Source organism: Brachypodium distachyon, chromosome 5 (genome assembly GCF_000005505.3).
Source record: "Brachypodium distachyon strain Bd21 chromosome 5, Brachypodium_distachyon_v3.0, whole genome shotgun sequence".
Lineage (NCBI taxonomy): Eukaryota > Viridiplantae > Streptophyta > Magnoliopsida > Poales > Poaceae > Brachypodium > Brachypodium distachyon.
The window spans coordinates 17707200-17721222 of NC_016135.3; the positions used below are offsets into that span (position 1 = coordinate 17707200).

The 14023-nt window shown below is 41.1% G+C and overlaps 1 protein-coding gene and 1 long non-coding RNA gene across 3 annotated transcripts; both read left to right on the forward strand.

The window, feature by feature from the left end:
* The first annotated feature begins 26 nt into the window (after window positions 1–26).
* On the forward strand, window positions 27–9186 carry LOC100846070 (protoporphyrinogen oxidase, mitochondrial). 2 transcript variants are annotated; one of them, XM_024455927.1, is made up of 18 exons: window positions 27–319; window positions 426–561; window positions 828–893; window positions 1011–1061; window positions 1159–1215; window positions 1648–1733; window positions 1966–2002; window positions 2111–2176; window positions 2432–2472; window positions 4118–4250; window positions 5227–5415; window positions 5643–5717; window positions 6514–6640; window positions 6876–6984; window positions 7059–7133; window positions 7313–7419; window positions 7684–7796; window positions 8732–9186. In XM_024455927.1, the coding sequence occupies exons 1-17, from the start codon at window positions 141–143 to the stop codon at window positions 7782–7784; spliced, it is 1635 nt and encodes a 544-aa protein (XP_024311695.1). In that variant the 5' UTR covers window positions 27–140; the 3' UTR covers window positions 7785–7796; window positions 8732–9186. The 2 variants fall into 2 exon arrangements, with proteins under 2 accessions (XP_024311695.1, XP_024311696.1); XM_024455928.1 differs by having other exon boundaries at window positions 29–217; window positions 462–561.
* Window positions 9187–11354: 2168 nt separating this feature from the next.
* On the forward strand, window positions 11355–12821 carry LOC106865589. Its single transcript, XR_001404747.2, has 3 exons — window positions 11355–11632; window positions 11717–11920; window positions 12523–12821. It is a non-coding gene; the product is annotated as an uncharacterized LOC106865589 (long non-coding RNA).
* The last annotated feature ends 1202 nt before the right edge of the window (window positions 12822–14023 follow it).

Below are 14023 nucleotides of genomic sequence, written 5' to 3' on the forward strand. Positions count from 1 at the left end.
TGGCACAGCCAAGACAAGACGGCGAGACGCCTCCGTTTGGGAATCTGACTACTCTACCCCTCCTCCCTCTCACACTACCGACTCCCGATCGTCGACGACAGCAACGGGCGACTCCCCTCCCCATCCAAATCCCAAATCAAATGCTCACTTCTGCCACCGCCTCCCCCTCTGCCTCCACCCGCTTCTCCTCGACGTGCCGTCCCTGCCGCTCCGATTCCGTGCCTGCGCGCCGCCCCCGCCCCGTGCTCGCCATGGCCGCCTCCGACGACCCGCGGGCGGCGCCGGCCAGGTCGGTCGCCGTTGTCGGCGCCGGCGTCAGGTGAGTCACACGATTTCCCCCTAAATTCTGGTCGTTTTGTGCTCGTGGACAAGTGAGCTGTTTGATGGAATATTGTCCGGCGGCGGATTCTGCTATGTATGTGCAGTGGGCTCGTGGCAGCGCACCGGCTGAGGAAGAGCGGCGTGCGGGTCACGGTGTTCGAGGCGGACGACCGGGCGGGAGGGAAGATACGGACCAACTCCGACAGTGGATTCCTCTGGGACGAAGGGGCCAACACCATGGTGAGCGCATTTTTTTTGCTGTTGTTGACTAGGAAATCTGAGGTTGTGACACCGTGCATCGCTGCTTCTGTGTGCTACGGATAGTGGCATTAGTCAGGCTCTATCGAACTGAGAAACCTGTGTACATCATTGGATAATTCTCGATATCACTATTTGTTAGCATGTGCTTGTGTGTATAATCGGGACTCGTCTCCTTGTTTGAATTGGAAATTGCATTGGAGGCTAGCAGATTTATTGATGACATAACTTGACTCGTTTGCCTGCAGACAGAAAGTGCCTTGGAGGCTAGTAGACTAATCGATGATCTTGGTCTCCAGGACAAACAACAGTATGTATGTGCCAATAGTAGACTATCTTTCATAATTAATTAGTTATGTTTGAGTGCTGTATTGTCGTCCGTAAATTGTTCCCATTTGTAACATACCTGATAAGGTCAATTTCTGCTTCAGCCTAACTCCCAACACAAGCGTTACACAGTTAAAGATGGAGCACCAACTCTGGTAAATAGTTTCTTAATGTAGCCATCCATGTTCTTTCCAACTTTTTTTCTTAGTGTACCTCGGTTTTGAATATTCTCCTCTTTTTTTTTTCCATAAGATCCCTTCAGATCCCATTGCGTTAATGAAAAGCACTGTTCTTTCTACGAAATCAAAGGTATGTTCTGTTATTTAATACAGTACTAGATGTTACATTAGTACATGCTACACAATGATCCACATCCACTAACCCATTAAAAAAGCTGTTTATTTTCAGTGTCACTGGTAGATTGAAATGCATAACAAAGTAGAAACACTTTATCAAATTACTAATGTTAATGTCGCACCGCCATGACATGAATTAGCTTTGTTTCAGTTTACTACTTCACAAATTTATTCATTCTCCTGATCGTTGACCTTGAAATGTGATTGTGAGCATCATATGATATTGTTTCCAACAAAACGCAAATGTTAACGCCCACCTCGACCTAAATTAGTTGTTTTCGGTTAACTACTTGACAATTTTAGTCCTTTTTGTTGACCTTGAATTGTGATTGTGAGCATCATGTGATATTGTGTTTATTGATCATTATCATTTCCTACCTTGCAGTTCAAGTTATTTCTGGAACCATTTCTCTACGAGAAGTCTCACACAAGGAATTCACAAAAAGTGTCTGACAACCATTTAAGTGAGAGGTGGACCTTCATACTTGGTTTTTTGCATTGCTGTGGATGTCAAATACTAATCATATAATAAACGATTGCCTTTTGTTAGAAAATGTTGAGGACTTGAGCGGTTGTCTAGTGTTTCCTTAATCTTTATCTGCTTGCAATTGTTTTTATTTTACATAACACAGCCAGCTTGTTTGCATGCATAAATTTTCTTCAGAGGGAATAACTGAATTTCCCTGTTATTACGCCTTTTCAGTGTTGGGAGTTTCTTTGAGCGCCACTTTGGAAAAGAGGTGAATTTTTCTTTTAATAAATCATGAATAATTAAGTCATATACAATTAAAAGTTCTTCAGCTGAAATCATAACCAGACATGGCTAAGAATTTCCACTTTTATTATAGGTTGTTGACTATCTTATTGATCCTTTTGTTGCTGGAACAAGTGCAGGAGATCCTGAGTCATTATCTGTGAGTTATTGATGTGTCCTGTCCCACTATTTGCACTGGTTAGATTTATATCCTATTTTCTTTGGTTAGATCTATATGGTCTTTTGTATTTGCGAGTAAACTTGCAGTAATAATTACTAGTTTATTTATATTATGTGTATAAATAAGTGTATGCCTTTTCCATGTCGTGTGTGCTTAGTGTTAATATTATCAGTCCCGGCCATATCACTATGTAAATGCAATTGTGCTGGCTTTGTTAACAGTTATCTTTTGCAGATTCGTCATGCATTTCCAGGTTTATGGGATTTAGAAAAGAAGTAAGTTTGTACATTTATTTTGTTTTCTCATCACGTTCTTCAGTTGCCTTGTCCACATTAGTATCTATTGCATAGTGCTGTGGTGCATTATACCAGTTTAAGCAGTGTCAAAATTCTAAGTCAAGATGCATTTTTTATGTATCCTTGTGTGCTGCATTGCTTTTGTGGGTGCTACTGCTGTTAGCCTGTTACTGAATTTCATAAATTGGGCATTCACAGAATGTCACCCTTATGTTATCAATCTTCTTGTCTGTTCCTCAGTATTTAATATTCTGGTGCCGTTTCATTCCAGATATTAAATTCTCTTTCATCTTTTGCCGGTGGAGTCTAATTAATTGGAGATGCAGTAGTATTACTGTTATGTAGGGTCGCACTTATGCGCGACGCCTCGAGAACCCTTAGATCCTGGTGACATGATCCCATAGCAGCTGATAAATCTTGTCCAGTCTGGACCAGATCAGGAGATGCCCCTGGTTAATTCCCATAGGTAGCAGTCCTGCTAGGTTGGGAATTGGTAGCTATTTGGTAGTAGTATTACATTCAGTTTCTTTCCAGTCCACATGCAAGCTGGGTCTCTCTGTTATATAAAGAGATGTACGATGTATAGGAGTTCACAAATCAAGTAAACTAATGTAAAAGGAGGCTAGCCTCTAACAAGTCTCTATCCCACCTTGGCTTGCGGTACAGGGCAACAGCCGCGGCCTCCAGCATTGCACGACTTAAGCTCTCCGGAATCTGGGTCTTGACAAGTACTGACTTTCTAAAGTTTGACCAAACTTATAGCAAAATATATTAATATCTACTGTACTATAGCAAATCAGTACACTATGAAAACATGTATCATGATAGATCTAGTGACCTTAATTTGGCACTGTATGTGTTGATATTTTTTGTATAAGCTTAAAGTTTGACGGCCAGTAAAATTTATACATCTCATATTTTGGAATGGAGGGAGTACTTATTTGATTGGAATATCTCTTGACTAGCCTGATAATATGCATCTCCTTGAAGTTGAATCCATATTGTAAATTTTCAGTTCATAGTGATGGTGTAATGAATGTTATCTTGGCAATGTGACGTGTCAACCCAAATTACTGTAAATGTAAAAGGCTATGACTCCATTTATTCAGCAAAATGTTGCACTGATTGTACCATGAGCTGAGAAATAATAACTAGTAAATGTAGGGAGTACCTACCGAGATCATGAGCCATAGAGCGCAGCTAAATGATCAATTCATCGTAGCTTATTGTGATCTGCTTCCTAAGTTACTTACTTGCCGTATGAATTTCTGATACTTCTGGCAGACAATTCTGTCATCATTTGTTGGAAGTTTGAAAGGCATTTAGAGAGGTGCAGTGGTACTCTGTACTCCTGGCCATTTCTATCACTAAATGCTGGTACATACATTTATGCCATTACATGTAGACCACTGAAACTATAGGTTGAATTCAGTCAAACGTTTGTTATCTTCATGGTTCGTGGTGACAAACTTTTTCCAATGGACCTCATTGTTTGTGCTCTTTCTACTTGACTTTTCCACTGCATTTTGTTGCCATAAATGTGGCTAGCAACATTTTTGTCTCGCTTATGTTTTTTCCATTGTTCTTGCTAATCTGTTGCTTCATACTTCTTCAATCCTCTCAGGTATGGCTCTATCATTGTTGGTGCTATCTTGTCTAAACTAACAGCCAAAGGTGACTCGACAAAGAAAGCAGACACTTCATCAGGAAAAGGACGGAATAAGCAGGCGTCATTTTCATTTCATGGTGGTATGCAGGTATTCCTTTAATGTCATCCTGTCATTTCTGTTGTTAGCGTCAAGGATATCAAGGGCTAACCCTTGTATATGCCCTAGTAACTCTGTCCGTGCAATCTAAAAATGTTGTATTCTAACTTTGGCACTTAATAATTGGTTATATTTTGGGTTATTCAACGACATAAGTTCAGTTAACGAACTGGCATTGCTGCTTTAATAAGTCTCACAAGAGCTAGAAAAGCTGTCATGATTTATATCAGTTATCCAGATTAGTAAGCCATTCACAGCCGTGTGATGATCACCTGTTGAGTTATTTATTGACTCAGCACAATTTTATTACCTTACAGAAATGCAGAGATTGGGTTTAAGCAATGCCAAACGAAAACCCAATCATATTTCCAAGCGCAAGGATCTATCTTGCATATCTTTAACCTCGCGGCTGCCAAGTAATAAAAATGCATCATAAGAAACGATTGCCAGCTACTAGGGGTGTTCAAAAACAGTTTCGTAGAAACTGTGAAAAACTGCCGTATATATTTTGTTGAATTAGCTTGGTCAGCTTGATCAGAGTCATTGAAGAAAGTTGTAGAGAACCAAGCATAGCTTGGGTGGTCAGGCAGCCAGGTGTGCTGGCAGCCCACCAGAGTTCGATCCTCGAAGGTCGCACTTTGGTGTCTCACTTTGTAAAAATTATATATCTATATACTGTCGGACTGCAATCGCGCAGCTCTTACAGTTTAAAGTAAAAAAAAAAAAGAAAGTTGTACCAGGGCTGGCTTGCCAGGTTTGGCCGTTTCAACCCAAACAGGATTTGAACAGCCCTAGCATCTACAATACAAAGACTTAAACACCACCAGATAGTTGCATGATAGTAATGATGAATCATGCAGCATTTCATGGTCAATTGGCCGCGGCATGGTAACATGCTACAAGCTTTGTACTTATACTATTTAACACCTGTTTTTTTACAAGTTGTGTGTCGCTCACTGATTTTCAGACACTAGTAGAGGGACTTCACAAGGACGTTGGAGATGGTAATGTGAAGCTTGGAACACAAGTGCTGTCACTGGCATGTAGCTGTGACAGACTCTCTGCATCAGATGGGTGGTCAATTTCTGTCAATTCAAAGGATGCTAGCAGCAAGCTGGCTGCAAAGAACCAATTGTTTGATGCAGTTATAATGACAGTAAGAAATGGCCACCTGCATTCTGTTTGAAAGTTAATTTTCATATGAAATTTTGTAAATTTTCTTCTTGCTGATCTGCAGAACATGGTAGTTCTGTAGTTACTCAGGACAGGCTATTGTTTTTTCAAGAAAACACAAGCCTGAGTGTCAGTGAGGGCAGGCTAATTTTTCATTGAACATAGGTCAGAAAACCAAATTATTTAACCCTTACATTTTTCCCTGTTCAGGCTCCACTGTCTAATGTCCAGAGGATGAAGTTTACAAAAGGCGGAGTTCCCTTTGTGCTAGACTTTCTTCCTAAGGTCAGGTCTCGCCATTTTATAATAAAAATGCAATTATTAATATGGTTGCTCTTGCAAAGAAATTAATGCCAGAGGAAATTCCTCTTAATGGCTTCAATTGCACTTTTTTTTCAGGCCCATCACTACTAATACCCATAATGCAGGATTATTTTCGTTTTTCTTCTACATTTCCATTATATATACGTGATCCATTTCTTTTATGGAACTACCAAAATTGTAGCTTATTAGTGATATGATGTATTTAGATGACAGCCAGAGTTATTTTTCGCAGAGGCTCAAGTTTGACCTTTTCAGTTCGCTCTTCGATACTGCATGTAAAAGTAACTGTATGATAGTATTTGGTGTTGTGCTAGAACTTTTCCAATTTCTGGACAAAATGAGTATACGTGTGTTGGAAATATATTGGATGTGAAAATGAAGCATACAAGTTAGACATATCAGATTATTATTTTTACTGACATGAATACAGAAATTGAATAAAGATAGTTTTCTAATTTATTTTCTCCATTTTAAAAGGGGTAATTACTTCCCAAATTTATATGCTCACAAAATTTATCCACTTGTTCAGATGCTTTGCCATATTACTTTCCCTATTATTTGATATTTTGCATGATATATATGTGCATTTGGGGAATACTTCTAATCAGAATAACATACTAGCGTTGTTACAGCCTGTGTTCTCAAGTTTACAATTATGACTTATGAGATGTATCACTGATTTCGAGTCATGAAATACCTGGATTCTTACAACTTTGCATGTATAGGACAATCATCTTAATCCATATTTATTATGCAGGTGGATTATCTGCCATTGTCCCTCATGGTAACAGCTTTTAGGAAGGAAGATGTCAAAAGACCGTTGGAAGGATTTGGGGTCTTGATACCCTATAAGGAACAACAAAAATATGGTCTGAAAACTCTTGGTACGTTAGCTCGGCTTATATTCGATCTGTTTTCAACTTGCAGAAGCTTACATTTTGAGCTGTAAATTACCATTATTTTCAATTTGGTGCATAACATAACCATGCTACATTTACATCAGTTTACCTCCATTCATGTTTCTTGTTTTATTCTGATTTGTAGTGTTTCCCTCTACACCCTTTTTTTCCCAAGAACATAGCCTCCACATTTTCATTCATGTGACTGTTTCTTGTATAGGAACTCTCTTTTCCTCTATGATGTTTCCAGACCGAGCTCCTAATGACCAGCACCTATTTACAACATTCGTTGGGGGAAGCCACAATAGAGATCTCGCTGCAGCTCCAACGTACAATTTTTTTTATATGTCATATGTTGTGCTTCTACTTTTAGGTAGATTATTCTTATTTTATACTTCTGCAGAGCTATCTTGAAACAGCTTGTGACCTCTGACCTTAGAAAACTCCTGGGTGTAGAGGGCCAACCAACCTTTGTGAAGTAAGTATTCAAACATATTGTCCTAATTGTAGGAATTATCCATTTGCTATATGTTTTCCCTATTTGTGTTTTTCTTGTGGTTAGCTATCCTGCAGCGAGTTTCAGAATTTGCACAGTTTGTTTCTCCGTCACATACTCATGTAATTTAAGTATTTAACAGTCTATTTTCTGTTACTCAGGCACGTACATTGGAAAAATGCTTTTCCTTTGTATGGCCATGATTATGATTTGGCATTGGAAGCTATAGGAAAGATGGAGAATGAACTTCCAGGCTTCTTCTACGCAGGCAAGTCGATTAAACCACCGCATTGTCATTATTTCTCATGAAAATATATGGCACTCCTTAGTCTGTTGACAGTGAAGCTCTAATAAAACAAAGCATGTACATCATATGAACAGTCTTTTCGAAGTTGGCTAGAGCAAATCATAAATAATAATCCCACCAAGTTTTGTTTTCGAGTATGAATACCCACCAAGTAACACACTAATCTGTTGTTTTACTTATAACTTATAAAAGTAAATGCAATTGAACTTTGGTCCTGTCTTGTAGGGAATAACAAGGATGGGTTGGCTGTTGGAAATGTTATAGCTTCAGGAAGTAAGACTGCTGACCTTGTGATCTCATATCTTGAGTCGCATCAAGCAAGATAATTAACAACAAAGGTAACTCACTTGTCTTCTAGCATTGGCAGGCTATTTTCTCACTTTATGTAGATTGAAAATGATAGCATGGTTTGAAATCTCTTTACGAAGCCTAAGCATTAGACATATATGCACTATCCAACTTATGTAAAGATGAACGAGGAGTGCAGAATAACTCTGGTGGCCTGATAGATGTGTTGTTTGAACAGTGATCCTTGGCATGCACCTGTTTCGGCAGCAAAACTGGATTTTCTTGAAATGTTTCTGAAAATATATTAGATGATTTGACCAGTGGGATTTTAGCAGTAAAGCCTCCCAAATTACATGGCGTTCAAGAGTTCTCTTTGTGCTTACCCACCCCTTAATCATTACGGCGTTCCTTATATCATGTTATACACTGGGAGCCCTCTGAGGCTCCGAACAATTGTGATCCATGCGTTACAGTTCAGTGTCATTAGACTGCAGAATTATTTCCCTGCCATCTTGGTTGTTGCTATTAAGTAAAACATACACCACCTACCTCTGGTAGACATTTGTCGCCATTTCTGTCTGACACACTTCGATGCTGCCTGGCCATGGTCAATCATCTGGGATAGGCAAGAAGTCTTCCTAGTGATGCATCTGTAGCACTACTGCAACTTAATAGCTTTAGGCCATAGAGACTCCCACACTTTGTATCACAGTTTAGCATCCCAACCGACCAAAGGTTGGTAGGCCAGGTCGGCGTCCTTGAAGCCAAACTGCAAGTCTTGTGAGAATCCGGGCAAAGATACGCTTGTACAGTATGCGTGCCACTTGCGATGTGCATTATTATGTTTTTCTCTTTATCTTTGGCCCTCTTTTTGACGTCTAGGGGACTCCATGCCTAGAATGATCCAGGATTACATATGATGCTTCAAGCTCAGGTTTGGTTCATATCTATGACTACTGCTAAATCATTTTTCTCATTTTAAAAGGTATGTTTATCTCGAAGTGATGAAGACATGCAAGACGAGGTTGTGTAGCAGTGCAGTTAGCTAAAGTTAAGGAGGCTGCACACTAAAGATGGATGACCAGGAATGCTAGGACACCGGAACAGAATTTTGCTCCGTTGAAATATACTTCTCCGTACTATCTAACATGTGTTTGGCTAGTATTTGATTGTGCTTGGTGTAAGAAAAGAAAAAAAAACTTGCTTCCTTGGGAACTTTAGGGCACAAGCAAACATGAGTAGGGCACTCCTTCACCTTGGAGGCTTTATGTCCTTCGTTGCACTTTTCTTTTTGGGCACATCCTTCCGTACTGTATGAGCATGGCGGCCACTGACAGCAAAGGACATATATAAGAAAGTAAAAGGTTTGATGTTGCCCTTTTTTTTCTTATGTCGGGAAGAATGGTTAGCTTGACTACCTAATCCATGAAGCATTGTTTCTGTGTTCTGTGTACTTCAGTAGATTTAGTTTGGCATGCATGCAGCTTTGGCACCCAAAGCGACATGGTTTTCCAAATTCCTGCTTGTGTTGAAAGATACGGATGAATTTAAGCAGAAATCTTTTTTCCTTTCCTTTGTAAGTCTTATAGTCAGTCTAACCCAATGCCGTCCACGGCCAGCAGCATTTTGGTCGAGTGCCAAATGGCTTGTTTCGGCTTACCATTAATAATGTATCTTGTAAGCAAAAGCAGGAAGCGCCATGCAAGGACTAAAAGTAACCTTGCCTACCAAGCCTAGGTTTTTGTTTAATCCAAACCTTTGATTTGTTCAATGCAATGCCATGGACCAACACTCCCAAGACCACTGCTTAAGCCAACCTAGGGCCATTAACCAAAAGGATCTTGACAGGAGTTGAGCTATGCAGATATAGTGGCCGTTTCGAACATGGCAAGTTGGAGAGGACAAAGACCGTATTAGCTAGTATGTATTTATAATAGCAAGTAACCACGATGGCTTTAGGAAATGTTACCACCGGCCTATATATGCGGATGTGTGATTGTGTGGATGCATGGATTATGGATATATCCTCCACGCGGCACATGGCTAAAGGGTAATCTAGCCCCCAAATATACACATCACCCTAGTCAAAGCCTACCCAGGGCCTATTGTTAGCCTTTGAACTGTTCCTAGCTACTCCGTCTGATTTTAAATTCTTGATTCAAATTTGCTCAAATATGGATGTATCTATTCTTAAAAAATGTCTAGATACATGTAATATTTCAACAACAATTTAGGATCGGAAGGAGTAACATATGTTTGGCTATCTGCTCGAGGACTAACAGTTCTTGTTTGATATCTACGAGCCATTTGTTTGTACATACATGGTCTGGTAGTCATTGGCCTGCTCGAGGACTAACAGTTCTTGTTTGATATCTACGAGCCATTTGTTTGTACATACATGGTCTGGTAGTTATTGGCCTGAAGCATTCTCGTACGATTTTACTATTTTCTCCTGGTGTCCTTCTCTTGTGGGCAAAACTGTGTGGATATGCATGAGTTGGCTGCATGTGTGCAGGGTGCTCCACATCGTTTCTGACTAAGTCTAATACTGTACAATAGACTTGCAACGCATTATGATCATCCACCAGGCTCAGAGGAACAGGCCACTCGCCAAACGAATAAGTGCTTTTTACAAATGCTTTTTGAAAAAACAAAATAAAAGGGGTATTAATCGTTTGTTATTTCCATCCCGAGCCTTCACCGTCGACTAACAGCATACTTTATCACCCATCTTGAACTTTGGTTGTGTGTGAAATCAAGTATTCCTCCGTCCAACAAAGAATGTCTCAATTTTAACTAAATTTGAATGCATCTATACACTAAATCATGTTTAGATACATTCAAATTTTGACAAACTTGAGACATCTTTTGTTGGACGGAGGGAGTAAAAGGTTGTGAAAATATTTATTTACATTCTGGTAACATTTTGTTCTTGTCTAAATATGGAGAAGCTTTCAACTAAGCAGTAATTATATTTCGATGAATCGTAGGTTTACTTGAACGATCTTCGCTCTAGATCTAGCGTATGTTCCGGTATTAGTGTGGCCGTGTGGACATCATGGCGGTAATAGTGTGGTTTGTTGCATCCTTATTTTTTGTTTTAAAAAATACAACTGTGCATTACTACACTATATCGCCGCATAGAGGAACAAAATTGTATCAGTTTCAGGTGTGACGCCACGAATTGACGTGGTTTATGACCAAACGTGCCGGAAAAAGTAATTCAGCGCCGTGGGAAGCGACAAAATACGTACAACCATTTCTCGGAAGAATGCATGGCACGATGATCCGGGGCAACAAAATAAACAGCCCCTTAAAATCCATATTCCAGGAAAAGCAAGGAACTTTGTCCAAAGTATGGGGTTTTCCACATGCTGAGGTAAACTTGTTCAGAAATTGGAGTAGTACGGAATCTTGTCAGCTTAGATGGTGGATCGCAAATGCAGTGGCCGGGGCTAACGCGGAGGCGGTAGCTCGGGAGTGATCTCGCCCCATCCCGAGCATAGGAACGCACTGTGCGATCTGTGAAAATGATTTATAAAAATGTACAAAGATTAAATCTGTCGCCTCGCATGTAGCTAGGGTAGGTACGGACACGGTGCTTGTCAGAAGAAGCCAAAAGACAGGACACATAAAGTGGTGGGGTTGTCGGTCAGAGAGATTCTGGGGAGAGGGAAGAAAATATCTGGTCTTCTTCTTCCCCGACGAGAAGTTCTTCCTCATAACCTCCATTGTCCCGACCTTGCGACGGATTTGGGTTTCGCGTTTCTCGATTCTTCCGTAACTTTGAATAGAAGTGTACAGGTTCTTCCTCCTCGCTTTTCTCGATTCTGTCGCAAGTACAATTCTACTGGAGAGGCATGGAAGTAATAGAAGTACCATCTAGGTACTGGATGTTCTTTTTGGTTCCATTCGGTTCTTCCTTTCTTACTTACTACATTTCTTATAACTGGATCCGTTATTTTCTTAGATTTATTGTCCCTCCGGAAGAATCTTCGTCAGAATGCAGCGCTGCTCCATGCATAAACAGATCGCGAGGACGGAGTAGCGCTGGTAGAGCCAAGGATATTCCATAGTATGCGGGCGAAGCTTCAATAGCAGAGTGGACTGAAATTGGTGCTTCAGGTTCGGTAGACGATGCAGATGATGTTGGGTTTACTGCAACGTCTCGAAGGTTAGGTCACACAATGTATCTTTTTTTTGTCTGCAAAAACCTGAATTAGTTACACATCATGTACTTAGACGTATGAAAACATGTTAGTAATGTACACGGTTTATTCTTAAGTAGTTCAGTACTAAGGAAGTACTATAGGACATTGTACTAACCTGACTTTTGAAATGTGTGGATTACTTAATTGGAAATTAACTGTACAGGAAATAACAGTTAAGTTCAACGCTAAATTTAATATCTTTCATCACTACGAACCATAAGCAAGGAGTGTATAGAAATGTACCAACAATATTTCTGAAACGTTCGAAGTACTGAATTGAAAATCAAGTGTACATGAAACAACAATGTACTTTTTTCAAGTGCTTATTCTGTTGTTATGATGGTAACCTAATGCCTGTCAATTGGTTGGATGTAGTAACGGTAGTTATGTAAAAACAATTAAGTGTTGCTGAAGTACTTAATCATCAGTCCCATAGGTACGTTAATTTGTTGGAAGTACGACCTTTAATTATGCAGGAAGAATTAGGTACTGCTGTAGTACTTAATCATGTGATAAGCCACAATTTTGAGATTTAATAACTTCTATCGATTATATTTGAACGTAGGAAAAAGTTTGATGCTGGACCAGAAGCACGTGTTTCTGTGCCTGGTAGACCTTGTCCTCTTGAGAATGCATTGCGTGGTTTTGCACAGAGGAGCACTGAAGAAATTCTGTAACCCAAATTGGTCTTTGCTTTGACTCATTAGCTGAGGCTTACGAGTACATCAATCTATATTCATGGGAAGTTGGGTTTGGCATTCGTTATAGCAGAAGCAAAAGCTATAAGTGCAAATCTGGTCCTAAGAAGGATGTCGTGTACCAAACACTGCAGTATATTGTTTGTGGATGCGAGGTATATTTTTTTCCCCGTGTAGTCAAATTGAACGAGTTGTACTAATGGTAATTTATTATTTAGGGTTACCCTAGAAAAAAGAATACATCTTCTGTTAGATGTGGTTGTAAAGCAATGATAAGACTTTTGAGGACTGACGACTATGGTTGGTATATCAAGGACTGCAAGTTAGAACATAACCATAACCTATCTCAGAACAATGGAGAGAAAATGTGTTGGCCCTCTCATAAACACATAGATCGGTACACAAGGGAATTAGTAAGGAATCTAAGGGAGAACAATGTTCCTCTAACAAAGGTGTATAGCATACTTGGTACGTACTTTGGTTCAACTGAAGACATACCGTTTAATAAACGGTCGCTTCAGAATCTATGCAAACAAATATCAAAAGAGGTAGCAAATGATGATGCTCGCAAGACAATGGATTTATTCACGAAGATGTGAGATGATGTCGCACCAGTGGCACCCGGAGTACCACCGTTGCGCGACGTGTGGGCCCCGTCTCCGAGTTCCCGGGAGGATTTCGTCTCGGGCAGCAGTCACGAGCAGCCCGACAAGCTACCAGCCAGGAAGGGCTGGAGGGGCTTCGGGGAATATTCCCCCCTGGACACCTCCCGGGAAGCCGCTTCCCGGGAGGGAGGTTCCCGGGAGTGTTTGGCCTGGGCGCTTCCCGGGGAGCGACTTGCCGGGAGGAGGAGTTCCCGGGCGCAGGCTCCCGCCACAAAGGACCATGAATCCCAAGGATTTCCTCCTGACCTACACGTTGGGGATGTACGCCATCGGCGCCGACGACAAGGTCAGAGCCAACTGGTTCCCAATGGTCCTGAAAGGATCAGCGAGAACCTGGATGCTCAATCTGCCCGCCGGGTCCATCGCCACTTGGGCGGACATGCGCGAGCAGTTTGTGAGCGCGTTCCAGGGCGGCTACAAGCGCCCGGGAACCATGGCGGAACTGCACACCATCGTGCAGAAGCTGGGAGAGACGTTGCGGAGTTTCGTCAACCGCTTCTCCAATCTCTTCTATTCTATCCCGGAGGCGGAGGCGGCTGCCATCGTCAACACCTTCGCCATCAACGTCCGCGATCCCAAGATGCGCGAGAAGCTGAGCAGGCATCGGATCCGGACGACGCAGGATCTATACGCCTTGGCGCACAAGTGCGTCATGGCCGAGGAAGGGCGTCTAGTGCCCGAGCTAGCAGCCAAGGCTGCCGCG

Bases quoted from the DNA above. Each gene is read 5' to 3' on its own strand.
- LOC100846070 (XM_024455927.1), top strand. From the start codon at position 141: ATGCTCACTTCTGCCACCGCCTCCCCCTCTGCCTCCACCCGCTTCTCC. The intron at 894-1,010 runs GTATGTGCCAAT...TTTCTGCTTCAG, and splicing joins TCCAGGACAAACAACAGTAT to CCTAACTCCCAACACAAGCG. The intron at 4,251-5,226 runs GTATTCCTTTAA...ACTGATTTTCAG, and splicing joins CATTTCATGGTGGTATGCAG to ACACTAGTAGAGGGACTTCA.